Source organism: Trametes versicolor (assembly GCF_000271585.1).
Source record: "Trametes versicolor FP-101664 SS1 unplaced genomic scaffold TRAVEscaffold_9, whole genome shotgun sequence".
Lineage (NCBI taxonomy): Eukaryota > Fungi > Basidiomycota > Agaricomycetes > Polyporales > Polyporaceae > Trametes > Trametes versicolor.
The window spans coordinates 1,469,102-1,496,054 of NW_007360329.1; the positions used below are offsets into that span (position 1 = coordinate 1,469,102).

Sequence of the window (26,953 nt, forward strand, 5' to 3'; positions counted from 1 at the left end):
CGGCCTATTGCGGTGTCGACCATGCCGATGGTTTTACAGGGTACCTGAGCTGCACCTGGAATCGCCCATTGTTGACGAGGAGTCGAGGACGCATCGCCAGCCTTCGTGTAACTTTGCTAATAAGTCCATGATCGAACCTCTCACAACGGCAACTTGGAAGACAGCGCTGCTGCTGTATAATTGATGTAAAATCACCTCGGACAATATGCCTTCGTATAAATGCACGCAAGTTCACACCTTTCCGAGTATGTGAGTGAGCCCAAAGGTAGGATATGTTCTAGTAAGACGACGCTGATTGCACGAGCTCGAGTTATGTGCACCACGGGAATGTGCCACTTTCGCGATGAACCCGCACCTGAATGATTCACCCTCGTCTGCTCAATTACTGCAGGCAATATCCTTCGCAATTTGAGGGTCCTTATGAGGTGCGGATCCTGCGGGTGAATAGAGTTTGGCAGAACTTCCTGGGCGCGGGCGCGGGCGTCATTGCGTCATACTAGGTTGATCTACGGAAAGCGCCCATAGTAAACCCTCTTCTTCATCTACCACTACGCTTTTACGGTTTTCACCATCATAGACGCTACGAGAAGTGGTTAAACGTTACTGTTTTATTATACGAGAGCGTTTAGAATAGGTAGGTCGGGCATATATGCATCACACGATAGTCTCAGCAGTCTACTCACCTCACCACAGCTCCGCCACTCGCTAAATCTCCCAACTCCATCGGGCCGACCTACACACCCCCGCTTGCACTCATGTTTGGTCAAGACCACTTCGCGCCCCACTCTTCGCGGAAGTTCGAGGGGTACTACACCCGCACGGAGACAGAAGACGGCGCGACGATCGCAGTCATCTTCTGCTGGATCAAGCGCGCCAAGCACCGCCCCAACCTCGTCCTCGTCCTCTACTCACCCCCGCCCCAAAGACCCGATGGAAAACCGCCCTCCATACCCGCATTCAAGTACCAGTTCTTCCCAGACACCCTCGACGTGCTCGTCGGGGCGCACACCCCCGGCCAGCCGCAGACCTTCACCATCACCGCCCCCGGCATCGGCGCCATGAAAGTAAGCCCAACGACGATCGAATACGACATCACCGTGCCCGCCCACGCCCTCCGCCTGCACCTCCTTCTCACCGCGCACACCGCCTGGGCGCGCGCGGCCCCGCTCGCCGGGCCCATGGGCGCGCTCCTCCTCCCCCTCTCGCGCCTCCTCCCGCTCTGCTGGCACGTGCGCTCCACGCGCAGCGCCGCCGCGTACACGCTCGCACATGGGGACTCCCCCTCCCAGACCCAGACGATCAGCGGGACCGGGCGCGCGCACCCGGAGAAGAACTGGGGCACGGCGTTCCCTGCGGGCTGGGTGTGGGCGCAGGCGTTTGGGGCGGACGCGGATGGGGCGCGCGCGCTGTGCCTCGCTGGGGGGGCCGCGCTGCCCGGGGTGCCGCTGCAGGCGTACCTCGTCGGGTACCGCTCGCCCAGGTGCGCGGACTGGGACTTCCGGCCGCCGTTTGCGCTCGGGCTTGGGTGGCTGTCGCCTTTTATGTGGGCGAGGCATGATAGTCGGGCTGGGGAGGTCGAGCTGGACGTCGCGTCGTGGACGAGGCGGCTGAGGGTGCGCATCGCGGCGCCGACGGAGAGCTTTGTGGGCGTGACGGCGCCGCTGAAGGACGGGCACGCGCTGGACTATGGGTATGAGAGCTTTCGGGCGACGGTGCGCGTAGAGGCGTGGACGCGCGCGTGGCCGTGGGCGAGCTGGGAGTTGGTTGAGGAGGCGGTATTGGGGCAAAATGCGGATGGGGTCGCGTGCGGCGCGCTCGAGTTTGGAGGGGCGTTCTCGCACCTGGTCGACGCGTAGAGCGGGCCTCATATGGCGACGGAGAGCTGTGTCGATAGCGCAGCAGTGCGGTGAGAACGCACCCTAGGACCGAGGAAGAGAAGCAGAGGGCGGCGCGCCGGGTTGAAGCCGACGTAAGGGGTCGTTACTTGTAGCTTGGGACGCTTCAAGGAGGGTATTAGAGCTGTAAGAGCAGCGCAAGTGAATAGAGAAGGCCCGCACGTGATAGGAGGGCCTACGGAGAACGAGAATTAGGCTGGGTCCTGTGAACGGGAGGAGCCTGGTGACCGTGTCATCTGGCCCGCCGCTCTCGACCGTATTCAGAACACAGGGAACTCCCCGCCGTCACCTTCGCGCCAGGTTCCGGGGGCCCCTATATAACGCATTCCAGGGCCCCCTCTCCCTCTCTCTCCCACCCACCACGATACACGGCCTGCTTTGCCTCTCGTCGTAGACGTCCCGCGTTAGACGTGCATCGCATACACCCGCATATAGCCCACATACGACTGCGCAATGGCCGAGGCTGCCCCCGCCCCCATCGAGATCAACGACGCTTACTTCTGCCAACACCTCAAGGAGGTCGTGAGTACCCAGCCCGGTGTAAGCGTCTTGCGGGGCGGCAGCTGAGAGCCCTGCAGTGCGCAACGTGCTCGTACGACGGCCGGGAGGAGAACGACACGTTCTTCGGGGTACGTCCGAGCTGCTGCGCTCGTCTTCGTCCCGTGGACTGACCACGGCGATCCCGTGCAGTTCGACCCCATCGAGCGCGAGGGCATCGAGGCCCCGACCTCGAGCCAGAACAAGGACGGCCAGTACCAGTGCAAGAAGCATGGTTCTCCCTGTACGTGCTCGTCCTGTCGTGTGAGCAAGACCTGGTACTCACCTGATCGGCGGCTTATATGCAGCTTGCAACCAGTGCTACGGCTGGAAGAAGCAGATCAGCCGTGCGCGCGTGGCCGCGAAGAAGGCAGGCAAGAAGTCGTCGTCATAAGCTGGCGTCAGTGCTGCACCTGCGTGGGGAGTGCGAGTTGAGGCCTGAGGAAGAACGAGAACCAAGTTTTGTCAGGAGGAACGCGGACTGTTGTATGATACTGTAGTTGTTGTGTGTTTCATGCGCGTTGTACAATGAAGATACCGAGCGACCAGAACAGCACCTACGGCACGAGTCAGAGCAGACGAGCACAAGACAGAGTGGGTGTTTTTCGATTATAGAAGAGAGTAGGGTTCCTCGAGCGATAGAGGGCCTTAAGATCCGTACCTATATGATCATTACATTAGAGCACAAGATAGCACCCATGGCGTGCTTACCAGGAGGGCCCGAGCGTCCCGAGAGAGCGGAGACATTCGAAGCCGGGGTGCGCAGCGTGTGTACATACACGCCGGAAAGCAGATATCCACAAGCTCCGAGGCCTCGAAAGCGGGACCACCAACGCGATCGCGGTTATTGCGTGCCTTCCTGGCATCGTGCACTGTCGCCAAGCAGGTGCGCAGGAGCAGAACCTGACCGTACGCCAGATGACCACGCGCTGCCTTCGTGAGCACACGCACAGACGCGGTAGCGAGCCAATGCCGGGACGGCGAATGTAATGACCAGCCAGGATCCGGGTGGGCGGGGGTCGACGCGCGGTGCCCAGCATGGCGGGATGGACAGGTGCGAGACGTCCGCGTCGAGGCCGGGAGCGAGCCGCACGCGCGGGCGGCTTGGTCAGCCTCTGTTTCCTCGTCAGTTTGTCGTCGATCTCGTCATGCTGCCGCCACCGTTTCCTGCGCCCCCGGCCCCTCATCTATATAATCCGCGCGACGTCTCCCAGCCTGTACCACACACCTTGCCTCCGACCGCCTCCCACACCCACCTCCGAGTTCGATACGCATAGATCTAGACGCGCCGCGATGACGCCCGCACTGAACGGATCAACATCGACCGCGAACGGACACGCCAATGGCGCGAACGGCGTGCACCCGGCCAAGAAGGGCTCCTTAGACGGCTTCGGGACGCGCGCGATCCACGCAGGCTCGGAGGCGAACGAGGAGACGGGCGCGGTCATCCCGCCCATCTCGCTCAGCACCACATACAAGCAGAACGGCGTCGGGATTCACAAGGTACGCCCGCAAAATAGCAGCACAAATATAGCAGACGCTGAGTGACGTGCGCCGCAGGGCTTCGAGTACTCGCGATCCGGAAACCCGAACCGCAATGCATTCGAGACGACGCTCGCCGCCCTGGAATCCGGCGGCGCGCACGCGCTCGCGTTCGCATCCGGGTCCGCGACCACCGCGACGGTCCTGCAGTCGCTCGGGCCGAACGCGCACATCGTCAGCGTGAACGACGTGTACGGCGGCACCTTCCGCTACATGCGCCGCGTCGCGACCGAGAACCAGGGCCTGGAGACTACGTTCGTCGACCTCGAGGGCGCGGACGACGAGACCATCCGCGCCGCGTTCCGGCCAAACACCAAAGTGTGTCCGCCCCCTTCTCGCGCCCTCGCGCGCTTGACTAACCCGCCCCCCAACAGCTCATCTGGATTGAGTCCCCCACGAACCCGACGCTGCGCCTGATCGACATCCCGCGCATCGCCGCGCTCGCACGCGCCGCGCCCTCCGCCCCGCTCGTGCTCGTCGACAACACCTTCCTCTCGCCCTTCTACGCGTCCCCGCTCCTGCAGGGCGCGGACATCGTGCTCCACTCGCTCACCAAGTACGTCAACGGGCACTCGGACGTCGTCATGGGCGCGCTGATCCTCCCCGCGCACCGCGCCGCGCTCGCGGACAAGCTGCGCTTCCTCCAGAACGCGATCGGGGCGGTGCCCAGCGCGTACGACTGCTGGCTCGCGCAGCGCGGCGCGAAGACGCTGCACCTGCGCATGAAGGCGCACGGGGCGAACGCGCTCGCGGTCGCGCGCGCGCTGCTGCGCTCGCCGCACGTCGAGGAGGTCATCTACCCCGGGCTCGCGGGGCACCCGCGCAACGACCTCGCGTACCGCTCGCTCGCGCCGCATGCGCGCGCGTTTGTGGACCGGTATGTGCGGGAGTATGGGGACGCCGCTGGGGGGTTCCCGTATGGGGGCATGATCTCGTTCCGTATCAAGGGCGGGGCGCGGGAGGCGGAGAAGTTCTTGACGGCGACGAGGCTGTTTACGCTCGCTGAGTCGCTCGGGGGCGTGGAGAGCTTGGCGGAGCTGCCGGCGCAGATGACGCATGGGAGCATACCGGCGGAGGAGCGCGCTCTGCTGGGGATTGGCGACAACTTGGTGCGCCTGTCCGTGGGCGTTGAAGAGGAGGAGGACCTGGTGGCAGATGTTGAGCAGGCGTTGGAGGCGGCGGCGGCGCTGTCTGTGACTTCCGCGTGAACTGTAACTTCAGGACCATTGTTGTGGGGCTACTAGATGCGCTTGGCAAAGGTGTATTGTATGTGATAACACTGTAGTGTATAATTTATAGAGCACGAGCGGTCTTGGAAACTACACCTATAATGTGGTCGGACATCATCCAACCATGTTCGTCTGTTGCGACTTCCATGCACTTCTGCACCCATGCCTAGTGGGTATATACGGTCAGAAACGTGCGTTCCCGGAAGGAGGCGGAAACTCCCACCTCGAACTCTTCGCCTTGCAGCTCAGTCACCAGCTTATCGAGGCCTCCAGCGAGGACGCCCTCCGCGCCGACCATCTGCACGTTCTCCTCTCCAGTGATGTGCTTTAGCATAAGTGGCATGTTCGCAGGGATCTCGTGATGCATAGCGTGGCACGGCTCCCCGTTCTCGTCGTACCGGACATAATCGCTGTGGGTGAAGTCAACACGTAAAAATCGTCAACACATAAACATCCCATCCCCTTCAGCAAAAGGGAGCCCAGTGACACAAACGCACCCGTCCTCCGCGTGCTTTGCGTAAAACTCCCGCTTCGCCGCAAGCCGCCCCGGGTCACGCATCGCCACGTCCCGATAATGCGCCAACCTGCTTACCCACGCGCAGAACAGCGTCCCCCCCTTCCCTGTTCGAGTCCTCCTGCGCGCGTGCGGGGCACACCATGGCCCACGCGTCGCGCACAGCGCGCTCGCGCAGCTCCGCGGACATGATGTGGTACAGCGGCCCGAGGAGGAGCACGACGTCGAAGGTCCCGCACTCCGCCTCGGGGAGTACGGCGGAGAGCGCGGTCGCGTCGCCTTCGAGGATGCGCGCGGGGCGTGCGGTGGGCTGGAGGGTCGCGGCATGTGCGTGGGCGCGCGCGAGAAGCCCTGGGGAGAGGTCGATGAGGGTCACAGAGTGGCCGCGTGCCGCGAGCGCGAATGCGTACGGTCCTGTATGCACGGGGTGGTTGCCAGTGGCATGTAGGGTTATGACGGAGATATGGAGCTGTGAACGAGTACCTGTTCCGCCACCAATGTCGAGGATCTTCAGCCCTGTGCGGCCGGGTGGGAGGCGGCGGAGGATCGTCCGGAGGGTCACCTCGAACTCAATCCGGTGTTTGCGCAGACGGTCATCCTCAAGCGCGGGGTTTGCGTCGTAGAACTGCGAGGTAAGCGTGTTCAGCTCCTGTGGGGTGGCCATCGGGATATCTCTGCCTCGTTCGTCCAGAGGGGGAGTCAGCCCCCACTGGGCTCGAGCTTTTATCGCACAACCGCGCGCCCGCCTGCGGGAAGACTTGTTCTCGCACTTATGTATGCCGTCCATGCCGTTTGGGCGGCCGCAGTGCCGGGGGTGGACTGAATGGGATTTGAGTCAGAGAGCTTCGGCGGGGCGCAGCTTGTCAAGAGCGACGTTTAGCGAAAATCCCGCTCATAGCAAGCGGCATGTGCATTCGCAGTGCTCTGTCCTTGGCATACTTGGTGTCATGCCGTGGGTGGCTACCAGCAGGATTTCTCTATCAGGCTGTGGTCACTCATTGCTGGAACGGCGAGGATATAGTGGTGGTACTCACATCTCAGGATGTTATGGAGTGACAAGTGGCGCAACTTATGCTGGCGAAGTCTACAAGAACTCTCACATCTCATACTCGCAGAGAGCGGCTACGGTCAGTAGTGCTATGCCAATGCAGACACGAGAGGGCATGTAGGGTGTAAAAAAGGATAGAAAGAAGGTGGCATTTAAGGAAGTCGGTTAGCATGTAAAAGTTGTGGTGGCGGAAGTGGAAAGATCAAAAAATGTCCCAGGGAGGATTCGAGCTTCGGTACCGGCCGAGTCTGGGTGACGCCCTAGCTAAGTACATAGCGGTGGACTCCTCCGCCTCCGAGATTCAATCCCCCTCTTCTTCCGCCGCAGCCGTCCTTCGAATATTGGATGATTTAGGAGGCTGTCTGGCCAGAAAAAAAAGAATGTCCCAGGGAGCAGTCGAAGCTCCGTCTTCACGGTACCGCATTTCCACAACGTGATGATCTAACCACTAATCGACAAGGACTTGAAAGAGCTACCGCTGTGTAGAATATTTCGGGGAGCACCTGGGCAACGCTAGTTGACGGCATCCCGACAAACAGACGGAGGAGTCCAAACGATGACAGAGCTGAGTCTTCAAATTCGTATTTGATTCCTACGATGTACTACGGGTACGTAAGACATCAGTACATGATTTCTTGGGCACATTCGAAATGACCTGCTTATACGTCTGCATCGATCGTCAAATACTGCTTACGCTCGCGGTGGTTCTTGGTCAGTTTCCACATATGCAGGAGATCGTCCACGTACCAAGTAGACCTCAACATGTGTATGACATGATGGAATAACCGATGGCACGACAGATTTGTCAGGAAGGTGCATGCAAATAAATTCGAATGACCACCGCAATTGGTCAGGAGCACTGGCTGAACGAGCGTCGAGCGGCGAGCGGCGGTGAACCGAGGCGTGTTGTGTGTCCACATCTCTCGCTTGGCTCGACGGACCGATATGAACGACTCGTGGCTGAACGAATTCCCGCAAAAGGGAATGCACGGCTTTGTTTGCAGATGGAAATGCGAGCTTCTCGGGGGAACATCTGCGAACATGTGAGAAGTTGGACTCCGCGAAAGGACATGTCTGAGTTGCCGAATATCATAATGACCAACGCGGGCGCGTCAGGAGATACAGTCGCAGCCCGAGCGATGGGGCCGCGGATGACAGAGCTGCGTCTCGGCGTACCGGGGGTTACAGGGGCGAAGAGAGAACGTTGACGCGAGGCCGTGGAGAGAATGCGAGGACGGATTTGGGATGAGGCGCAGGAGTGTACGAGAGAATCATTCCAGATATGGCAGTTGCGTGAAAGGGGCCACGCGCGCTTCAATATCGCCGGGCGAATATGACGACGTCGAGCGACCCCGCGCGACGGACGCGTCCCGAGCCCGTGCACTGGGCTCCGCAAGCTCCTGCGACGGGCGTGCGCGCGGAAGGCCGGATCTGGCGAGCGAGCGGCGTCGGGGCGCGCGAAAAGGGAATGCGCGGCGCGCAGGGTGCCCGGATGGCGACGGACGACGGCGGAATTGCGAGTGGATGGCAGCGGGTTGGGCGTGGCTGGACGAGAGAACGCGAGAGAACGGGGCTCGCCCCAATCGAGGACGGAACGTCTCACGCGTCCTCGGACAAGTGCTCCTCGACTAGACGCTCGATCGATGTATATAACCCTCCCTGCCGCGCCCCTCTCGCTCCTCCAACCCCTGCTGCTCACTTGAATGTGCTTCCCCGGAAAGCGTTTTAAGAAGAACCACTCAGACGACCCCGAATCCGCCAAGGCCCCCGCCTCCGCTGCTCCCGCACCCACCACCACCCCCGCACCCCCCGCACCCGCGCCTGCGCCCGCTACCCAAACCGCACCCGAAAGCACCATGTCCTCTCCTAAGGTTGCGATCATCATCTACTCCCTCTACGGCCATATCGCCAAGTGTGCGTACCCCGAGCGCTCCCCCCGCATCTATCAATACTCACCCCGCGTGTATATTTAGTGGCTGAGGGCGTAAAGGCTGGTATCACGGCTGCCGGCGGTTCTGCCACCATCTACCAGTGCGTCGTCCCGCTCCCTCTCGCACGCGCTCCCATACTCACGTCTACGCCCGCTATCCAGGATCGCGGAGACGCTCCCCGAGGAGGTCCTCGTGAAGATGCACGCGCCGCCCAAGCCCGCGTACCCGATCCTCGAGCCCACGGACCTGCCCCAGTTCGACGCGTTCATCCTCGGCATCCCCACCCGCTACGGCAACTTCCCCGCGCAGTGGAAGGCGTTCTGGGACGCCACCGGGGGCCTCTGGGGCTCCGGCGCGCTCACCGGCAAGTACGTGTCCGCGTTCGTGTCGAGCGCGTCCCCCGGCGGCGGCCAGGAGGCGACGATCATCGCCTCGCTCTCGACGTTCGTCCACCACGGCCTGATCTTCGTGCCCCTCGGGTACGCGAAGGCGTTCGCGCAGCTCACGAACGTGTCTGAGGTCCGCGGTGGTGAGTACCTCCTCCACATTTGCGACGGGCGGAGAGGGGCGAGTGGCGCATTGGATGCGTGTCTCGGACCCACTCCGCTCCGAGGCGTCATGCTATACATGGGACTCACCGATCTTCTACAGGCTCTCCGTGGGGCGCTGGTACCTTCGCCGGCGGCGACGGCTCGCGCCAGCCTTCGGCACTCGAGCTCGAGGTTGCGGAGATCCAGGGCAAGCACTTCTGGGAGACCGTCAGCAAGGTCAAGTTCTGAGTACGCACATTGTTGTAACCATGACCCGCTCTGGACGATCCGCGCCATGAGCGTGTGGTAGAAACGTTTGAACTGTACAATAAAATACCTTTACATTCTCCTGCCCGAGCCCGCGTTAGGTAAAAATGTGTACGCGCTGGCTGCGGTGTGTGCGTCCTGGGCCTCGCCGTACCCGCGATGCACTGCTGGTACCAATTCCAAGGCCGCCAGGGGCATGTGGGGTGAGGAACATCCCCGCGCCTTCGATTTCCATCAGCGGGCGCAAGTCAGTATCGCTCGAAATCTCCAACATCAGGAACAGGCAATAGAGTACGCACGTCAGACATACGGCCGTCGCGTCTTCTCAGGCCTATCTCGTTGGCATCGGTGATAGAACGCGGTCAGCTGAACGCGTTTGATGCCACGCGCGAGGGTGAAGGGCGGTACCTGTATAGGTGAGAATGTACAGGGAGAAGCTCGTGTCGAGACGGCAACGAGATGAGGCTCTACTGTGCGCGATCGTCCACGGTTATTCTGGGCACGGCGGACATCATGGAGGAGACGGTAGGCTATTCCGGATCGGCGGGCGCATCCTGGAAAAGCGGGAGCGGTGGTGCACGCGGGCGCTTTCTGTGTCTGCCGCGACGGCGGTGCGTCGGCGAGGGCGGACAAAATGCGCTCTTTGGGCCTGTGGCGCAAGGGTGCACGTAATTGATCCCAGAGACCTAGGCTTTCCTTGCGTCAGTTCGAAAGACTCGCTCCAGGAAAGGCGCACACTCACCGGACGAAGCCCGCAGCGCCGCGTGGGCTGGTTTAGCCTGGTGGTGGTGTCTTAGTGTGGACGCCGGAACGGCCGGGATCGCGCACACTGCAAAGGTAATTTTATAGCACCACATACAGCATGAACGCCGAAGTCATACATAGGAACCCTTGTGAGTCCGTGAGGAGCAAGGCAACTTGACAGTGGTTCGAACGCTCTTCCCGGCTCTAGCGATGCTAGACATGAGGCGAATGTGTGACGCATGTCATACGGCTAGTTGCACGCGGAAGTTCTCTGCGTAATCAGCGCCGTTCCATAGTAAACCAAAAGAGTATCAGTCGGGCGGTGGTGGTGAAAGGGAACTCCGAGTTGAGCAGGACTGCCAACAACGATTAGCGCTTAGCGCCGTTCACGTGCACGACGCGTCGCGCGTCGGCGTCAATGTTGGACGGTGGCGCACGCCCGCCAGCCACAGCGCCGTTGTGGCGTCGATCGTCTTCACCTCAACCATCTACACCGCTCGATCGCAGTCAGCCGAAGAGAAGAGGGTGATCATGAAGGAGCGAGAAGCAAACGACGGGGGCGACAGCGTGCGCCACACTGCTCTGGAGGAGCCATGTCGGCGGAGGTGTTCTCGGTCCCGGCGCGCGAGCGGTCAGCCACATGTCTTCGACGGAAACATTCGCGGGGCTAGTCGTCGCAATGGTCTACGCCAGAAGCAGTGAACAATAGGCTGCGATAAAGCGCGGGACAGGTCACAATGGCGGCTCACCGGAATCTCGCGGCGGAGTACGAATTGCGGCGCACAGGTATATATCCCTGCGTGGACGCCTTGTTCGAATCGCCTCTTGTCCTCTCCCACATCGCTTCCCCCTCCCTCCCCTCCCTTCCGCTGCCTCCTCCCGCCGTTGCAGGGCCTCTTCACCGCTACTTGGCACGACCATCTCACTCGGCCGTCACGCCACCGCGCGCCTTACCCACGGACGGCTCGCCACATTGGCCAACGCCAACCCCGACCACTCCGCCACCGCACAGGATGCATCGGGGATCTTTCGGAGCATGTAACACGCCTCGTACGCACCTCAGTCCGTCGACCCGGCCGCTCGCCACACCTTTCCACCACGACGCCACATCCAACCCGAAGCCTCCCATCAACGCTGCCCTCGTCCTGCTACTGTCCGCAGTGGCGCGCTCTTCGATGTGCCCGTGATTTCCGGCCGGTAGCGCACGATGCCTGTCGGGAGTCGTCTCGTTGCCGTACGTGTTACCGCTTGGCCCCATCGTGCTGATCTTGTGCCAGGTCATCGTCGCCGCAGCTATCCTACACGAGCAAGAAGAGATATCAACGTCACGGTTAGCAAGAGCCGAATTATAATTGGAAGTCCTTCTTACCGGTGGCGAACATTTCTGAAAACGCTCTCGCTTGCGACGCGCGTGGGGTCAGTGGGCTGTAGCTCCCGCACTGCCACTGGGCTGCTACTCCAGTACCGTCCGTGGGTTATAGCTTCCGTGCCGTCAGCGGGTCTGCGGTACGGCCAGCAAACATAACTCCAGTACCGTCCGTGAGCAAGGGCGCCGGTGCAGTCAGTGGGCTACTTAAGGCTCCCGTACCGTCAAGGCCTGGGATATCTTGGGAGAGACAATGAAGCTGCGAAGGAATGAGCAAAGTCGAAGACCGTAGGAGAAATATCGCCAACCGTAGGAACCGAGGGCGTTCCGGCGCATGTTTGGGTTGCCACGCTCCATATGCGGTCAAGGTCGGACCCGACAAATTGTGCGCTCGTCAACACTGCAACTGCCAACCGAATTTATATGAATGACGCAACAAACTGCGCCTCGACTGTACGTCCTACCGTCACGCGTCATCGCGCTGATCTTCGGGGAGGACCAGTACACAGCTATTTCCGCTAAACATGGAGAAGCGCTGTCGACAAAGGTGACTACGAACCAATCAACCGAGCGACGATGGGCCACGTACCCCTCCACCACTGGAAAACATGACATGGAATGCGCCGATGTCGACGGGCGTGGACTATCGTCAACGGATGATGGCTCCCATGCTGTCGATGCCTCGCCTCGCGATAAAGCCGCCACCCGACAAAAACAAATCGCAGCCCGGAAGAGTCTCGCATATACGGACGGCCTACAGGGTCCTGGCGAATTCGAAGATGCCTGACAAACACGAACCCCGTCGCGATGATGATATGCTCGAATCGATCACGGTGGCTCGCGCGTCCATACGCCTGTAGCCGGAAGCAAATTGTGAAACCACACACAACATGGCGTGGGACGCCGCAAACCTGGGGACCACGCCAAGTGTATACCGCGGCAGGCATAGCCACGGAATGGTTGGCGATCGACCGGAAGTGAATCATGACCAGGCTCCGTGTGAGGAACAAGGCAAACGAATTTGGGATCCATTCACGGACGCCCTTCGACGTCATCATATAGTCGTTGACAAGAGGGCGCTCACCAAATCCTGCGAAAAGAAAATGGGATATACGCACTGGAAGAACCAAGTGGAATTCCCCAGGAAGGAAATTGCTCTGAAACAGGACCGAACGAGCCACGGCAAGAGGCCGAAGGCGCCCAATTTTCCTCATAGTGGCCTGTGGAAGCTGGAAGCTGGAACGTACTGCAAGATCGCGATAGTTCCTGCGTAATATGACGAAGCCGTACTGAGGTGGAATCATTGTCACGAATGGGACATTCACATGCGCAGGGACAAAGAACCCACCTCTTCCACGACGATCAAATACAAGGCCGCTTTGAATTGTGCGGATTTTTTCAGGTCGTTACACCAGATTTCGCAGGTCAACAAGCGGTCGAGAGATCAGCGACTTTGGAGACGGTGTAGAATAGATAGAAACATACCACGGTTATATAAGTGTGGAAGAATGTGTCACTCTTGGCGAGAACCCGAAGCTTGAGTGCAATAACCACTAGCAGAAGTGAACATATGTACCCAATAATCACCTTACCATATTTCAACGTCCACGAAAAGGCCTCCATATTCAGCCCGCACGGCAATGCAATATATGAACACCTGAGATTAACAAGCTCACCACGGTTATTGACAGTCATACATCGGCTACCAACCTCGTAACTTCACCACCGTGGCTACCACCGGGTCTTCCGTCTCTCCCGGTGCGAGGCCCTCTCTCGCCTCCTTGAGCTTCTCCTTGCCCGCCGCGTCATCTACGTCGACCCACTCTCGCCACTTCTCCAGCTCGGGCGACTCGACATTGAGAGCCATGACGATGTTTGAGAGATAGCCTAGGTCCGAGGCGAGCTGCGCCGCGCCCGCGGGCGTGAGCTTGGCGATACGCGGAAGCACGTCTGCAGTGAGACGCGAAACCAGGGAGAGGCCGAGCGACGAGAGCCATGCCGCGGACACCGCCTCCGGGGTGAACGTCGGCGGGGGTAGCACGCCTGCTGCAGAGGGCGTTGGCGAGGCTTTGAGCGAGAGCGAGGGCGAGCGGCGTGTATGCGAGAGTGAGGACGAGAGGACAGCATCCGCAGGCGGAGTCTGCTCGGCCAGTCCGCGGAGCAGCTCCGCGCTGACGGACGGGAGCGTCTCGAGGGAGAACGCAAGCGCGTCGTCGTCTGCGTACACCTCGAACAAGCGCGGTAGGTTGAGCAGGCCCTCGGCCACGTGCTGCATAGTGCTGCTCGGCGAGAGCGAGAATGTCGGGACCTGCACCTCGCTTAGTGCGCTGCCGCCGCCGGCTAGTGGACGTCGGCCTTTGGGGTCGCCAGCAGCAGACCAGAGCGTAGACGCTGCGTAGGAGGCGAGGTACTTGTGCAGGGGTGAGAGGATGGTGTCTTGGAGCGCCTGCTGGCAGGTCCTGGCGAGCTCGGAGATTGCGCTGCGCGCACCCACGAGGAGCGGTGGGGTGGACACGAGTGTCGGGTGGGGAACTGCGAACGTGCGGGGCGAGCGCCGCGCATCTGGGGTTGGGGGCGTCGGTGCGAGGAATCCGTCTCCCCTCGACTGGGTCTGGAAGGATGGCTCCGGATCGACCTTATTCAGCAGCTCGTGCAGCTCCGCAGAGTTAAGCGACGACTGCATAAGCAGCTGCAACTTGCCTCTGCTTGCGCCCGACAGGTACGCGCTCACAGGCTCGTTCCGGGCCTGGCGCAGTGTCGTCGACACCTGCGTGACGGTCGCGCGCAGCTTGCCTTCGAATATGACTGTGCGATCAAGGAGAGTGCGGACGGCCTCGAGGAAGTGCAGCAGCGCCTGGATGTCCGCCCAATCCTCCGCCGTGTAATCGAGGTCTGAGAGATCCTCCCCTGATGCGGAGGCTGTCAAAGACTGGCCACTCTGGCCCGACCGACGTTCGAGGATCTCCAGTCTCGACTCGTCTGCAAAGGTGGAGAAGAGCTTGTCCACGGCTTGGACGAGACCCAGTACGCCATAGCCGTGCGTGAATGCCGTACAACGCGTGATAGCCTCTTCCGCGACCGAAAAGATATCGACTGCGCGTTCTCGAAGAAGTCGGGCATGGTCAACGCGACCTTGCGAGTTGCTAGAGAGCGCAGCTTTGAGCGCGTCTTCGAGATAGCGAGTTTCGAGGCTGGCATAGTCGGTTTGGAAGTCAACGAAGGGCTCGAACAGTTCCTGGTCCCAGTCCAGAGTAGGGGGCACCAGGGCACCAGTCCCGCTGATAGAAGCGCGATGGCTGCCGGTGCGGCGGGACAACGACAACGACATGCGCGCAGAAGAGCGTCGGCGGAGATGAGCACCGGCTGGTCGATCTCCTTCGGCGACTGGTGTGGCGTAGCTGACTTTCTCCATGATCTTATCCGTGGAGTTTGCGAAGTCTTCTGTAACGCGATAGGCTGAGATGAGCTGGACCAGTGCTGTTGCAGAGTAGTAAGTGGACATCGCTTCGAGCCGTTGAGAGAAGGATGGCTGGAGCGCGGAGAGGGTGGAGGTGATGAGGGCCGAGAGGGTCGGTCGCGGATCTGGGAAGATGGCTGGCACAGAGGTCCGTTCCGTTTGGAGGATAGCTAGGAAAGCCTGGTAGAACGTCGGTAGGAACGATGGGAAGCTCAGGACGGACTGTTCGATGGGCGAACCAGGTTCGCAGTCCCGCAGACGGGTGCTTTGCCACTGCTCGACGAGTGGCCCTCGCCGGGAGCCATAGTAGTAGTTGCGGAACTCGGATTCCCTTTGGATGTTTCGGAATATTGAGAAGTAGTTTCGACACACAACTACGTCTTGAGAGTTCACGGCGGCAACTAAGGCAGAGCTGAGCGAGGCTTCGAGTTGGTTTTGGAGGCTGACCATGAGCGTCCGTCGACTGTCGTACTCTGGGGTGTTCTCGAACACGGCCATACTCTTGGACGCCTCCGATAGCCTCTCGGCCGCCTTCTCATAGCTCTTCTCCCCCAGAAGAGAGGTGACATCGCTCTCCAAGGTGCTCCAGCTTTCTGCCTCTCGCAGGACCTCTCGCGTTGCTTCCATATTCCGCTTGACAACATCGAGGTAATGCAGCTTCTCCAGAGCAGCGTCGGTGTCGGGCCCCAAAGACGACGTTGACTGGCCCTCGACGTTGTGCAGGATACCTTGTAACGAAAGCGCACTCTCGCGCATGAAGTGGAGATCATACGTGAGCCGCGAAGCGCCACGGGAGATATCCTCGATGAGCCTGTCGACCTGCGCGGAGGTGTCTTCAGAAGCAATCTCAAGAGTCCCGACCAGGTGCGACACGCGTCGGTCCAGGTCCGTCAGTGCTGTAGACCGTTCCGCATCGTCAGGCTCGTCCGAGACTCCGAGTATGTCGTTGATCCAAGATACGACGTCTGGCTGAGTCTCGAGAGAGCTCAGCAGCTCGGAGGAAGACGCGAGCGCAGACTCGTTTCCATTTGTGATGTGGGTATCGGATCCTGGTTGTTTTCTACATATTACAATCAGGACTTCAATAAAAAGCAGCATGGGGCCTATGAACCTTCTGCTCACTGTCCCGCTACGTGTGCTTGTGCTGCCATGTCGCGTTACGCCCGTGAACGTGAACGCTCCCTCAGTGCTTCGTGATTTGTTGAATATATGCGCCAAAGGAAAGGCGTTGAGTACACAGCGCAGGCCGACGAGGAAGAGAGACTAGCAGGGTAACGCAAAGAGGTGTGGTGGAGAGCGGAAGGGACAAGATCATGATGCACTCGACGGCGGAGGCGCGGCACGCGTTTGGGATATGTGACGTGACTGTGTAACAGATAAGTCACAGCACGTCACATTCTTGCGATTTGCTTTGCAAGCGCAGATTCGACAGCATACAGCCCTGACACCCCTCCCTCCCCCGCATCATCATTATGGCCGCTGCAAAGTATGTTTCTAGCCATCTGGGATATGAACAGACAGATATTGAATGGGTTTGACATCGTAGCGCACCCAAAACGTCCTGGGCAGACGATGTCGATGAGTTCGGTACGCGAGTCTAGCCTTTGCCCGCTTTGCATCGACTCATTCGGTGCGCAACACAGAGACCCCTCCCAAGGGCGAGGACTACACAGATGAGAACGGCATCCGTACCACCGTGGAGTACACCATTAATGATGACGGAAAGAAGGTCAAGGCAAGTCTTGCGCGCCGCCTGGAGAACCGCGTTCCCAGGCTTACGCTGCTCTCATCCCCCTTAGATCACGAGGAAGATCAAGCGCGTACTCCAGAAGGCAGTGGTAGACCACAGCGTGGCTGAGCGGAAAACATGGGCCAAGTTCGGGTTGGAGAAGGGGAGCAAGCCCGGCCCCGATCGCGCAACGACGACCGTAGGAGAGAACGTCTACTTGAAACTGAGCGCGGGCAACAAGGTGCGTGTTCCCCGCATCCGTGCTGAGCCTATCTCATATGTAAATGCGGTTGGTAGTCCTCTGAGCCGGAACAGTCTGCGGAGCAATCCGTCAAGGCAAGCCTCGCGAAGGCGGGTGCTGGAAAGGTTGTCTGTCGGTTGTGTAAGGGCGACCATTTCACCGCAAAATGTCCCTACAAGGACTCCCTCTCTGGTCTCGACGGCACCGGTGCGTACACTTCCAGTGATTGGCCCCGCCACCGTCTCACGCGTTTAATCAGACACCCCTCCCGCCGGCGGAGACGACACCGGCGCGCCCGCCGAGTCTTCTGCGGCCGCCCCCGCTTCCAGCATCGGCGGCAAGTACGTCCCCCCATCAATGCGCGGTGGCGGACGTGGACCCGGAGAAGCGATGGGCCGCCCAGGCGGCAACCGAGACGACCTCCCGACCCTCCGTGTTACGAACATCTCGGAAGACACGCAGGAGAACGACCTGCGCGACCTCTTCGGTGTGTTCGGGCGTGTCGCGCGTGTGTATGTGGGTCGCGACCGCGAGACGGGCGCCGGCAAGGGCTTCGCATTCGTCAGCTTCGAGGAGAAGTCGTCGGCGCAGAAGGCGATGGAGAAGATGCACGGTCGTGGGTACGACAACCTCATCCTGAGCGTCCAGTGGTCACGTAAGTCCCTTCCCCATTGTTATCATGAGTGAGGCGATGATGCTGATAGCGGTGGATATAGAACCAAGGGAGCAGCGGTAGGGCAGTGTAGTATAGACTCGGTGATCCTGGATGTAAGGTGCTATGTCCATCTACTTCGCGATGTTGTGTGTATTATGAACGTATCCTTGCATGGCCCAAATTTGGGGTTGCGGCGTAGGTGTTCGCAGCTTTGGTGATATATGCGCCATTTAAACAAACATTTCGAGAAGGAGAAGGCTCCGCGCTCAGTTAGGGCAGGCTCATATCATCGCGATGCAGGAAAATTCTGAGAGTCAGAGAGAGACATACACTCGACCTTTGGCGTCTGGGAGCTATGCGTCGCGATACATTGATATACACGGGCGCTCCAGTACTTGACCGCATACACGATGTATCCACCTCTCATATCCACAAATACACCGTCTGGACTCTGCGTACCTCACTTCGGGATGCTCTTGCTACTGCCACCACTTCTTTGTCACCGTCGTTCGCTACTCTTGCCCATGCTGGATGTACAAAAACGACCCACGCAAGAAACCGCTGTTTCCGAACAATCATCCTACATCCTAAGCGCATTTCGAGAGCATCCGAGCCATCGGGATGCGCTTGCTATGTAGGCTGGTTATCTAGAAGAATGCGTGGAAGAGGACAAGGGGTAACTCATGGTATAATCTGGGAAGCACAACAAGCAAAGCGCGGGGAAACTTGGGATACTGGCGGGTAACTGGCGGGGCTTTGTCAGTACTCAGTGGCAACCCTCGATTCAAATGCTCTAAAGCCTATCTGACGCATGGGTCAAGAGAAGATCTCCACATTCCGTCCATCATTATCATGCCCAGACTGCGCTCACTTTCCCCTGCCTCACTGTTATCGACATAGCGGGATCGTTGTCGTAGAGGACGACCCGCTAGACCCTTTTTTGAGGAGCTCTACGTTGACCGCTCTGCATTTGGGGATGGTTCCAGATCCGTAACGGAGACCAGCGATCCCGGGCTTGCATTCCGCGAGCACTCCTTAACCTGCTGTGCGTACATCCAAAGCCCTTATACATAGCAATGGATCTCATGGGGCCACTATTCCTTGCGCAGTAATTCTCCGGCTCTTCTGCTGAATAGTCTTTGACTTGGCATTCCTAGGCAGCTCGATCGCATGGCCGCGCAGTGCGATTCGGATCGCCAGCATAGGCGTGGGCGCCAAGCGGAAAAGCGGGATGCGGAGCGTCTAGAACAGAATTCCCGCTAAACCCCACTTCGTCTTCGATGTCTTCTAGCGCACCCGCACGCTCCATGAGAAGCTCACCATGCACCCCGACTTTCTCGCCTATCCTGCGTTCTCCCGACGACCTCGCACTCTTACACAGCGTCCCCCATCTATGCTTGCCCACTTTCGACGACCACGCCTTGTCAACTACCCCTCAAACCACCGCGAGCTATTATATAGCCCTTGACAGCGTCGACGGTTGGACTGACCCCCGACATCGTTGGCTCCACTATCGACACCCAGGGTGTCACCGCACCAACCACTCAGGCCGCGCGGTGCAATCAACGAACCTCGTCTTGAATTCCTCGGTTTACAGAGAAGCTAGTGGGGTCGCGGGTTCGACAGATACCTCCCACACGGTCTGCTAAACCACGACACCTATAACTTGGGGCCCCGTCAAGGCCTTCCCCCCCCTACCCGCACCCTCGAGACATGTCCGCACTGTTCCAAAACTCGTACTATGTCGTGAACAACATCAACGCCATCCTCTATGGTGCGTACTGTCCCCCTATGCCATCCTCTCGCGCAGAGTTCCCTCCCTCGAGTAGCCGCGGCTGACTTCACGCATGTTGACAGGCATTGAGCTCGTGGTGTACTTCATGATCGTCCGCCACGTCGTGCGGAACAGGCAGCGCACGCGCGCGGACAGGTTCCTCATCGCCTTCAGCACCGTCCTGCTGGCGCTCAACACGATCTACTGGACGACGCAGGCGTATTTCGGAGAGCAGATGTGGATCGTACATGCGGACTACCCCGGGGGCATGGACGCGTATCTCGCCGCCAACGTCGCGGTGTGGTACCAGACATGGGGCACCGCCGCAGTCACAATCAGCAACCTCATGGCGGATGCGCTGATGGTGAGTGAAAAGCTGTATGGTTGCATGCATTTGGGAGGCTGATCGACGTCGTTAGATGTACCGCGTATATGTTATATGGAACAACGCGTCCGTGGTCGTGGTCCCAGCGCTGATTTGGCTCGGCTCTCTCGGTGAGCACTGATGACTTTTTCCATCACCTTGCTTCCCGCTCACTTACCACAGGAAGTGGCATCGGGCTGCTGATCGAGTCCGGCCGACCGAACGGCAACTACTACGCGGGGACGGCGACGAAATTCGGGACCGCGTGGAACGTGCTCGTGTTCTCGTTCAACGTGATCACGACGTCCCTCATCTGCGGGCGCATCCTCTACATCGGACGGCGAGTGAGCGTGACCAGGGAGGGCACTCAGGCGTATACCGGTGCCATCGCCATCATCGTCGAGTCCGCGCTGCCGTTCACGCTCGGAAGCATGGCGTATGTCATCGCATACGGTATTGGAAGCGACCTCGCGGTCGCGTTTTCATGCTATGCGATGTTCACGGTGAGCGCAGTCTTCCTGAGAGATGCTTGGAGTAAGGCTGACAGAAGAACGTTTAGGCCATCTCGCCCCAGCTCATCGCGCTGCGGGTACTCGAGCGGCGCGCATGGCGGAAGGAGTCCACATCGGCCTTCCTCACAACCATCAACTTCTCGGACCGCACAGCGGCGACCACCACGCGCGGTGGCAGCTTAAATGCCGACTATGAGCTGGACAAGAGGAAGGACGTGAGCTCGTCCATGAACCTGTCGACCGTGCAAGCCGAGAACGCTGCTGATTACGCTGTATGATATACCCCTTCCATCTTCTGAAATGTATGCTAGGCTGATGTAAGAGTCTTGTTGTATGTTGTGAAGTTAATAACTTGTTCTCATCGTAACGGCAGCAGTTCTCTCATGCAGAATGTTCCTGGTCTGGTACTTTCGCTACGCCTCGGTTTTCTTCGGGGCCGGCACTTGCGCTCGCTTCATCGCCCCTATTCGGGGATCGCTGGCTACTAACGAATCTAGTGCGTCATACGGGTCCCCGCCACACACGGATCGTGACTATTTCGCCGAGTTCGCTCTGCGCCCACACATCCCAACCATTAGCGCACCGTCCGGTCCCGGCGATATCCATCGCTCCTGGACTCCCCCGGACTGCACAGCAGCCTATTCAGGAAACTCGTTGCGCGGCGCTGTGCTACGCGCTTGCATCTCCCCACGTAAGTCATGCGACTACCGACGATTTCGATGGCGATACGCTGACGCGCTGATTAACGCAGGGCGCTCACCGTGACACTTGCATGGAAGCAAGCCTCGTGGGGTCCCCCGGCTGCTGTCCGCGGGGCTCCTCGCTCACAGGATGGCGATCCAGCACACATGCTGTTATGCGCAACCCCGGCGAATCCACCCACCCGGAAGCTGCCTCACAATCCCCGGGGCAGTGTGAACTGGCGTCATACCGCGGGTCAAACCGCCGGACACACTGGTGGGCATTAAGTGCGTCCTCGCAGCACTGCAGACACCTCTAGTGGCGTTCTAACATACATTTCCAGGCACAGCGTCGACTTCGGCGGCGTGCATTGGGTAACCGTCGCCACTCAACGGCCGCGACACGCTTCAAGGCGCGGCGACATATCCTGTATCGGCGTGTCAGCGGAGGAACGGAAGCGTACCATGGCAGGCGGGGACTTCGAGAAGCGGAGGAGCGCATGCGACATCTGTATTGCGATCGATTCGTTAAGTACCAAGCGGCCTCCCCGATCCTGAGCTAGTGCTAGTGCGCCGCGACCTCTTCCCTGCAAGCTCACCGCGATCATGGCTGGTTCGCTCTTCCAGAACGCCTACTATGTAGTCAACATGATCAACGCCATCCTCTACGGTGCGCCCGTCCGTCGTCGTTCTTGAACTCGAGTCTCACTAGAAGGCAATTGCGTCAGGCGTCGAGCTCGTCTTGTACTTCCGGATCCTGCGACATGTGTGCCTTAGCGGAAAGCGCACGCCCATGGACAAGTTCCTCACTGTGTTCAGCACCGCGCTCGTTCTCCTCAACACAATATACTGGACGACACAGGCGTACTTCGGTGAAATGATGTGGGTTATACATGCGGACTACCCTGGAGGACAGGACGCGTATTGGAACGACTTCGCGTCGGTGTGGTACCAGACCTGGGGCACCGTCGCGTGCGTGATGTGCAACCTCATGAACGACGCGCTCCTGGTACGTTCTGCTCGTCCTAATAAAAGTAGATTGTTTGACTGAACAACCCTAGGTGTACAGGTGTTTCGTGATTTGGAATAGCCGTAGGATCATCATTCTCCCAGTCATCCTATGGTGCGCATCACTAGGTACGCGTACCCAACTCCCTCACACTGCACTTCCATTTACTTATTCAATGCATCCTACAGCGTTCGCCTTTGGCCTGCTCTACGAGTCCGGGCGCCCGAACGGCAATTATTTCGCCGGCATCGCGACGCGCTTCGTGACTGCGTACACCGCGTCCACATTCGCCTTCAACGTGATCGTCACCGCGCTCATCGTCGGGCGCATCGTCACCGTCGGGCGCCGGCTTGGCTACGCCACGAGCGGGAAAGGCGGGGGCGGCGAGTTCCGCGCGTACACGGGCGCGGTCGCGATCGTCGTCGAAAGTGCGCTGCCGTTCACGGTCTTCAGCGCCGCGTATCTCGTCACGTACGGGATCGGGAGCGACATCGCCGTCGCGTTCTCGTTCTACGCCATGTTCACCGTGCGTCCCCTCCCTTCTTGTATTGCGACACGGGCACGAGTGCTGACATGAGCCTGTCCTCCCTGCTAGTGCATCTCCCCGCTTCTGATCACGCTCCGCGTTCTGTCGCGCCGCGCGTGGACACGAGACTCCTGCACGCTCTTCACTACCACGATCAGCTACCGCGGCGCGACCGACTACGTCACCACGACGGGCGCGCTCCCCCTAGGGGATCTCCCAGAGAAGGGCGCGCAGGATCTCGACGACACGAAACACGATGCAGCCTCGGATGTACGAGAAATCGACATCGCAAGGCTTCCCGTCTGAGTCTCAAGCTCAGCACTAGGATCGGACAATGTGCTTGGGGACGGACTTCACTGATGTATGTTACTGTACTTGTATTCTACCTAGCCCGGGGGTTCTTCGCCACAGCAGAGATCTCATAAAAGCAACATACGGCCCATGTACTATGCAATCGTAGTACGTGTAGTGAAATGTAATACTGGAAATTGGGACCCATTATGAAGAGGTCAGAACACTTGCTTTAGACAAGCCAGCGTATGATACACGTCAAGGATACAAGGAAAGCGTATTTTAATGATATGTCTACAACTCACAAAAGAAAAACTCTGGATTCTGTCCAACTAAGGCGCTACCAGGGCTCGAACCTGGGTTTTGGGAACATCGAACATATGATCAGAATCCCAAGTGATAACCACTACACTATAGCGCCATGCGTGCGACGGACATGAAGACATTATCAGTAGCGCGAACTCAATGCACCACCTCGAAATGAGAAGCAGCACATACACTGGACGTCTACCATCGAGGTGCCGATGGAATGACCGAAGTTATGTTAGTGCCTAGTACCTCAACGATACACGTCGAATGCATACGTCTTCCGGGCAGTCTCCAATGAAGTAACCTCGCCGCTGCTCGCGGGAGACACCCACCCAAGTACGCCCAACGCTCCCTTGATTCGCTCGCTACTCACGTCGAAGACAGTCACAGCAGCCGTGGGGGGCGCACATCTACGCACTGTGCACACATATACAGAGAGAGCAAAGGACGGGAAGTGCAATGCGATGGGCTAGCTAATATACAGATGGACAGTGTACGATTCCGGGATCCGACGAACATGCAGCGCCGCGGGCTGCGGCGCGCGGAGGGGGCGGGGTGAGACATAGGGGTGGCCGGCCGCTTCCAAGCACTGACGACAGGGGAGACATGACTGCGGCGGGGGAGCGGAGACGCCAAGCAAAACGCGGGGGCGGCGGGGGAGATGAAGCATGTTACGGGGCCACCGCGCGTTCTATCCGGGAGTGTGTCGGGCGTCGCGGGAAATGGGATCGGTGTGGGACTGCGCAGGGCTGTCGACGCGACGAGAAGCATGGGCATGTATGTCTGGAGGGAAGCGGCGGGAGGCAGGATGAGGCGTTACGAGGCATAAGAGGTCGTGACGGTGGGGAGGACGGAAGAGGAAAGTCGGATGCCCATAAGACAGTCCAATTATTAAGGGCCGAGAGCGTGAACTCGTACCCTCGGTGGCCCGTGGGGTATATCCTAAGCTAAAGATGACCGTGCAAAAGATAAAAAGAAAGCGCCAAATCAAGGTGGAGCAGGCAGGAGGAAGGGGCGTCGTCCGGGGCAGGTCGGGGCAAAATTTGCAGAAGCGGAAGGCACTCGGACGGAAGATGAGCAGCGACGGAAGATGGCGCGTCGCCGTCTGTTCAACTGAGTAAATTTGGCGTCTTACAGCGAAGATGGATGGCAGTAGACAGAACTTACCTTGCACACGGAACGCTCAGCAAATAATGCATGCGCTGCAGCACCCGCCGCTTTGCTCCTCTGCGCCCTCAGTCCCGGTGCTGGGTTGACCGCCGGTGTTTCGCCTCTTCTTCTTGGGCATGTCCTCTGCCGGAGGAGCATACGGCCTGATAGATAAATGCACGATTGTGGCTGCTGTTGCTGAGGATGGCAGCTGAGTGGGAAAGGACAGCTCTGCGGTGCACAACTGTCAGAGAAGCGCCAGAATACAGCACGCGATCATACGCACTGTCAAGCGAGTCCTCGTCCTGCAATATCTTGCCGAGGTAGAGGATCCTGAGGTACGACGGTGCAGGCGGCCGCACGTCTTGCCAGTCTACGAGCGGGCAGCGTCAGTGGGGCTTCTACCGCGCGCGTAAAGGCTCCGAGCGCCTCGGGCACAAGCCAGCACAGATGCTCACCACTCGGCCAGGTATTCCACGCGAGCTCCTTCACCCGTCCAACGGTCGTCTCTGGCTCGAAGGACATCGTCCGGCGACGGCCCGAGACCAGGAGAAATGTTAGGGAGACTTGTGGGGTTTGTGGGATGGCTTCCTCGGCCAGCTGCTCGCCCGCATCCTCGTCCCGTTCCTCCCCGTCTCCGCCCTCGACCTCTCCTGTGAAGTCCCGTCTAGGGGTATTCGCTCCCGTTCCAGTGAAGTCTACGCGGGTATAGGACGTACGCGCAGACGGACAGAGAGGCGTGAAAGCATCGATGCGTGCATGCAGCGCGTGCTCAATTGAGGCCGGTCGGGGTAGTTGCGAACTTGTCTGGGGCTCGGCGTTCACTTGCGGTGCAGAGGACGACGTGGATGGACGATCGACCATGGCGAGACGTGTGTGGGAGGAGACGACGCAAGCGGGGCGGGCGAGATGTAGAGGTATATATGGTGGACGTTAGACGAGAACGTGGGAGTACTCGCGTAGTTTGTATGCGTTCGATCAGGAGGGTGGATCGAAAGATGGGCGCTATGTCCACGAAGTGGTTTGTGCTCGATGGACGCGGGTTTGAGTCGTATGTTGGCGCAAAGGATCGAGTGGGCGGATAAGGGCGAAGAGATTGTCGTCGTTGCGGACGGACGCTTTAAGAGGAAGGGCGGGGAGGAGTAAATTGCTCAGGTGAGGAGTGTTCGTGTGACCGTTTACCCCGCTTCGGCAAGTTACGCGAGAGTGTGCAAGCGGAAGGCGATGACGATGGGCCGTAGCACGTTGCAAGGGTGCGGCGGGGATCGCGAGGGGCGCGCGGGAGGAGCCTTGAGGGTGCAGCGGAGAGGAAGACTAAGAGGAGTGGACGCGCGATGGGAGGAGGTACTTATAGCGCACTGAGGAGGAGGACGAGAGGGAGGAGGGGATCTCACATTGCCCGATTTGGGTGGGCGTCTGCGCGCGCCCTTGTGGTGGTCGCGTCCTGCTCTGCTCCGGCGGTCCAGGCACGCTCGAGCTCCGTCCTCCTCCCGGTTCTCTCCTCTTTTCACAATTTCATCCGGGGACCTCCACCTTCTCTTCTTCGCCATTCATTTTGAGCTGCCGTAATTGGGTGGACATCGGCGCCGTCTTCCGCGCTTGGAGCGATCCTATCGCATTCCAGTCCGACACGAGCCGCTCAGGCTGTCATTCTCGGGGACTAACTTCGATACAGTAAGCAACACATTGCATGTCCAGACCGTTACACCTAGATCTGGCTCGCTGCTTGCACTCTGCCGGGGCTAGTACTGGGAGGGAAAATACCTGTGAACACACTGGCGCTTTCCTGGGTCTTCGAATTTGGCAGACGGCGATCGTTCTCGCAACCCCTCCTCTGTGGCTGTGACTGTACATCCTCCCCCCCACCCCCTCGGCATATCCGGCCTCCTGTTTCAACGTACGGAAGTTTCAGGCGAGTGAAATTGTAGACATGCAGTAACCTTCATATCGCTACCATTTCACACTGCTGAGGGATGTGGTTGTCTCCCCTAGGTAGACGATATGTGGTGGATTTGTGACCGTGCATCATGCTTGCCATCGTTTTGCCCGGGTTATGTTAGTGCTTGCTTTGCAGGATTCATGGTTACACATCATACCGACCTGCAGACGTGTCCGCCCCTCAATCGGGGTGAGTTAACACTCACACTCCTCTTCAATTAGCCTGCTATGCAGAGCATGTACGCAGAGTCCGGGATACTATTACTACGCCTGTACTGCGCAGTCACGAGGCTACGAGCCTTGCAGGTGGTCCGGTGGTAAGCTGCATGTCTTGTTCGGTTAAATCCTGTTCCTTACTTCAAATTCTATGCGCCGAAGTTTGCAACGGTATATTGACGTAAACGCCGCTGTGATACAGCTGAAGACAGGGCGATGGCTCGAATTTCTCCTCAGAGTGCAAAGGGAGCAATGATTCATACAAATCCTTTCGGCTCACGACACCTGACGAGTGACGAAGCAACCCGTTAGGCTGTATTATGGATCGTATCACATGGACGGAAGGACAGAACTGACGCTATTATTGCCCACACGTAAGGAGTGACCTTCGCTGAATGACCTATGGGCCAGTCATCCAGTACGTGGGGCCGCCGCTGCATCTGGATCGACCTGTCAACCTTCCTCAAACAGTGTGAACCAAACCACGGCCTTGGGCACGG

At 59.1% G+C, this 26,953-nt stretch overlaps 9 protein-coding genes and 1 non-coding gene across 10 annotated transcripts; 7 read left to right on the forward strand and 3 right to left on the reverse strand.

The window, feature by feature from the left end:
• The first annotated feature begins 599 nt into the window (after nucleotides 1-599).
• On the forward strand, nucleotides 600-2,016 carry TRAVEDRAFT_30562 (uncharacterized protein). Its single transcript, XM_008042784.1, has one exon. It carries the CDS (start codon nucleotides 756-758, stop codon nucleotides 1,854-1,856), a length of 1,101 nt encoding a protein of 366 aa, XP_008040975.1. The 5' UTR covers nucleotides 600-755; the 3' UTR covers nucleotides 1,857-2,016.
• A 234-nt stretch (nucleotides 2,017-2,250) lies between these two features.
• On the forward strand, nucleotides 2,251-2,986 carry TRAVEDRAFT_30564 (uncharacterized protein). Its single transcript, XM_008042785.1, has 4 exons — nucleotides 2,251-2,417; nucleotides 2,474-2,524; nucleotides 2,586-2,676; nucleotides 2,741-2,986. Exons 1-4 carry the CDS (start codon nucleotides 2,349-2,351, stop codon nucleotides 2,824-2,826), a joined length of 297 nt encoding a protein of 98 aa, XP_008040976.1. The 5' UTR covers nucleotides 2,251-2,348; the 3' UTR covers nucleotides 2,827-2,986.
• A 681-nt stretch (nucleotides 2,987-3,667) lies between these two features.
• Nucleotides 3,668-6,131, forward strand: TRAVEDRAFT_30565 (uncharacterized protein). Its single transcript, XM_008042786.1, has 5 exons — nucleotides 3,668-3,935; nucleotides 3,993-4,292; nucleotides 4,349-5,369; nucleotides 5,427-5,613; nucleotides 5,701-6,131. The coding sequence occupies exons 1-3, from the start codon at nucleotides 3,726-3,728 to the stop codon at nucleotides 5,180-5,182; spliced, it is 1,344 nt and encodes a 447-aa protein (XP_008040977.1). The 5' UTR covers nucleotides 3,668-3,725; the 3' UTR covers nucleotides 5,183-5,369; nucleotides 5,427-5,613; nucleotides 5,701-6,131.
• A 2,337-nt stretch (nucleotides 6,132-8,468) lies between these two features.
• TRAVEDRAFT_171817 (uncharacterized protein) lies at nucleotides 8,469-9,576 on the forward strand (the record flags this gene model as incomplete). Its single annotated transcript, XM_008043496.1, has 4 exons — nucleotides 8,469-8,679; nucleotides 8,739-8,796; nucleotides 8,858-9,225; nucleotides 9,348-9,576. 4 exons carry the CDS (start codon nucleotides 8,469-8,471, stop codon nucleotides 9,473-9,475), a joined length of 765 nt encoding a protein of 254 aa, XP_008041687.1. The 3' UTR covers nucleotides 9,476-9,576.
• A 3,677-nt stretch (nucleotides 9,577-13,253) lies between these two features.
• TRAVEDRAFT_30567 (uncharacterized protein) lies at nucleotides 13,254-16,240 on the reverse strand. The gene is made up of 2 exons (XM_008042787.1): nucleotides 16,183-16,240; nucleotides 13,254-16,120 (listed from the first exon to the last, which is right to left on the reverse strand). Exons 1-2 carry the CDS (start codon nucleotides 16,209-16,211, stop codon nucleotides 13,306-13,308), a joined length of 2,844 nt encoding a protein of 947 aa, XP_008040978.1. The 5' UTR covers nucleotides 16,212-16,240; the 3' UTR covers nucleotides 13,254-13,305.
• A 292-nt stretch (nucleotides 16,241-16,532) lies between these two features.
• TRAVEDRAFT_39027 (translation initiation factor 3 RNA-binding subunit) lies at nucleotides 16,533-17,766 on the forward strand (the record flags this gene model as incomplete). The annotated part of the gene is made up of 7 exons (XM_008042841.1): nucleotides 16,533-16,546; nucleotides 16,607-16,647; nucleotides 16,704-16,789; nucleotides 16,860-17,030; nucleotides 17,087-17,237; nucleotides 17,290-17,685; nucleotides 17,747-17,766. 7 exons carry the CDS (start codon nucleotides 16,533-16,535, stop codon nucleotides 17,764-17,766), a joined length of 879 nt encoding a protein of 292 aa, XP_008041032.1.
• A 1,518-nt stretch (nucleotides 17,767-19,284) lies between these two features.
• On the forward strand, nucleotides 19,285-20,621 carry TRAVEDRAFT_152478 (uncharacterized protein). The gene is made up of 5 exons (XM_008043302.1): nucleotides 19,285-19,459; nucleotides 19,543-19,823; nucleotides 19,879-19,954; nucleotides 20,007-20,326; nucleotides 20,383-20,621. Exons 1-5 carry the CDS (start codon nucleotides 19,399-19,401, stop codon nucleotides 20,611-20,613), a joined length of 969 nt encoding a protein of 322 aa, XP_008041493.1. The 5' UTR covers nucleotides 19,285-19,398; the 3' UTR covers nucleotides 20,614-20,621.
• Nucleotides 20,622-21,166: 545 nt separating this feature from the next.
• On the forward strand, nucleotides 21,167-23,061 carry TRAVEDRAFT_152481 (uncharacterized protein). Its single transcript, XM_008043303.1, has 6 exons — nucleotides 21,167-21,303; nucleotides 21,360-21,685; nucleotides 21,744-22,024; nucleotides 22,077-22,152; nucleotides 22,213-22,550; nucleotides 22,620-23,061. Exons 2-6 carry the CDS (start codon nucleotides 21,622-21,624, stop codon nucleotides 22,854-22,856), a joined length of 996 nt encoding a protein of 331 aa, XP_008041494.1. The 5' UTR covers nucleotides 21,167-21,303; nucleotides 21,360-21,621; the 3' UTR covers nucleotides 22,857-23,061.
• A 115-nt stretch (nucleotides 23,062-23,176) lies between these two features.
• TRAVEDRAFT_t154 lies at nucleotides 23,177-23,262 on the reverse strand. Its single transcript has one exon. It is a non-coding gene; the product is annotated as a tRNA-Gln (tRNA).
• Nucleotides 23,263-23,618: 356 nt separating this feature from the next.
• Nucleotides 23,619-25,618, reverse strand: TRAVEDRAFT_60041 (uncharacterized protein). The gene is made up of 4 exons (XM_008043304.1): nucleotides 24,758-25,618; nucleotides 24,586-24,672; nucleotides 24,318-24,530; nucleotides 23,619-24,255 (listed from the first exon to the last, which is right to left on the reverse strand). The coding sequence occupies exons 1-3, from the start codon at nucleotides 25,161-25,163 to the stop codon at nucleotides 24,334-24,336; spliced, it is 690 nt and encodes a 229-aa protein (XP_008041495.1). The 5' UTR covers nucleotides 25,164-25,618; the 3' UTR covers nucleotides 23,619-24,255; nucleotides 24,318-24,333.
• Nucleotides 25,619-26,953: the final 1,335 nt, after the last annotated feature.

What these genes read in the sequence shown, in the direction of transcription:
- TRAVEDRAFT_30562 (XM_008042784.1), top strand. Translation starts at nt 756, where the DNA reads ATGTTTGGTCAAGACCACTTCGCGCCCCACTCTTCGCGGAAGTTCGAG.
- TRAVEDRAFT_30564 (XM_008042785.1), top strand. Translation starts at nt 2,349, where the DNA reads ATGGCCGAGGCTGCCCCCGCCCCCATCGAGATCAACGACGCTTACTTC. An exon ending in GCCAACACCTCAAGGAGGTC is followed by an intron (nt 2,418 to 2,473) that starts GTGAGTACCCAG and finishes AGAGCCCTGCAG; the next exon opens with TGCGCAACGTGCTCGTACGA. An exon ending in CAAGAAGCATGGTTCTCCCT is followed by an intron (nt 2,677 to 2,740) that starts GTACGTGCTCGT and finishes GCTTATATGCAG; the next exon opens with CTTGCAACCAGTGCTACGGC.
- TRAVEDRAFT_30565 (XM_008042786.1), top strand. Translation starts at nt 3,726, where the DNA reads ATGACGCCCGCACTGAACGGATCAACATCGACCGCGAACGGACACGCC. An exon ending in ACGGCGTCGGGATTCACAAG is followed by an intron (nt 3,936 to 3,992) that starts GTACGCCCGCAA and finishes CGTGCGCCGCAG; the next exon opens with GGCTTCGAGTACTCGCGATC. An exon ending in CGTTCCGGCCAAACACCAAA is followed by an intron (nt 4,293 to 4,348) that starts GTGTGTCCGCCC and finishes GCCCCCCAACAG; the next exon opens with CTCATCTGGATTGAGTCCCC.
- TRAVEDRAFT_30567 (XM_008042787.1), bottom strand. Translation starts at nt 16,211, where the DNA reads ATGGCAGCACAAGCACACGTAGCGGGACA. An exon ending in CAAGCACACGTAGCGGGACA is followed by an intron (nt 16,121 to 16,182) that starts GTGAGCAGAAGG and finishes TGTAATATGTAG; the next exon opens with AAAACAACCAGGATCCGATA.
- TRAVEDRAFT_152478 (XM_008043302.1), top strand. Translation starts at nt 19,399, where the DNA reads ATGTCCGCACTGTTCCAAAACTCGTACTATGTCGTGAACAACATCAAC. An exon ending in CATCAACGCCATCCTCTATG is followed by an intron (nt 19,460 to 19,542) that starts GTGCGTACTGTC and finishes GCATGTTGACAG; the next exon opens with GCATTGAGCTCGTGGTGTAC. An exon ending in GATTTGGCTCGGCTCTCTCG is followed by an intron (nt 19,955 to 20,006) that starts GTGAGCACTGAT and finishes CACTTACCACAG; the next exon opens with GAAGTGGCATCGGGCTGCTG.
- TRAVEDRAFT_152481 (XM_008043303.1), top strand. Translation starts at nt 21,622, where the DNA reads ATGGCTGGTTCGCTCTTCCAGAACGCCTACTATGTAGTCAACATGATC. An exon ending in GATCAACGCCATCCTCTACG is followed by an intron (nt 21,686 to 21,743) that starts GTGCGCCCGTCC and finishes CAATTGCGTCAG; the next exon opens with GCGTCGAGCTCGTCTTGTAC. An exon ending in TCATGAACGACGCGCTCCTG is followed by an intron (nt 22,025 to 22,076) that starts GTACGTTCTGCT and finishes GAACAACCCTAG; the next exon opens with GTGTACAGGTGTTTCGTGAT.
- TRAVEDRAFT_60041 (XM_008043304.1), bottom strand. Translation starts at nt 25,163, where the DNA reads ATGGTCGATCGTCCATCCACGTCGTCCTCTGCACCGCAAGTGAACGCC. An exon ending in GTGGAATACCTGGCCGAGTG is followed by an intron (nt 24,673 to 24,757) that starts GTGAGCATCTGT and finishes GCCCGCTCGTAG; the next exon opens with ACTGGCAAGACGTGCGGCCG. An exon ending in GGACGAGGACTCGCTTGACA is followed by an intron (nt 24,531 to 24,585) that starts GTGCGTATGATC and finishes TGTGCACCGCAG; the next exon opens with AGCTGTCCTTTCCCACTCAG.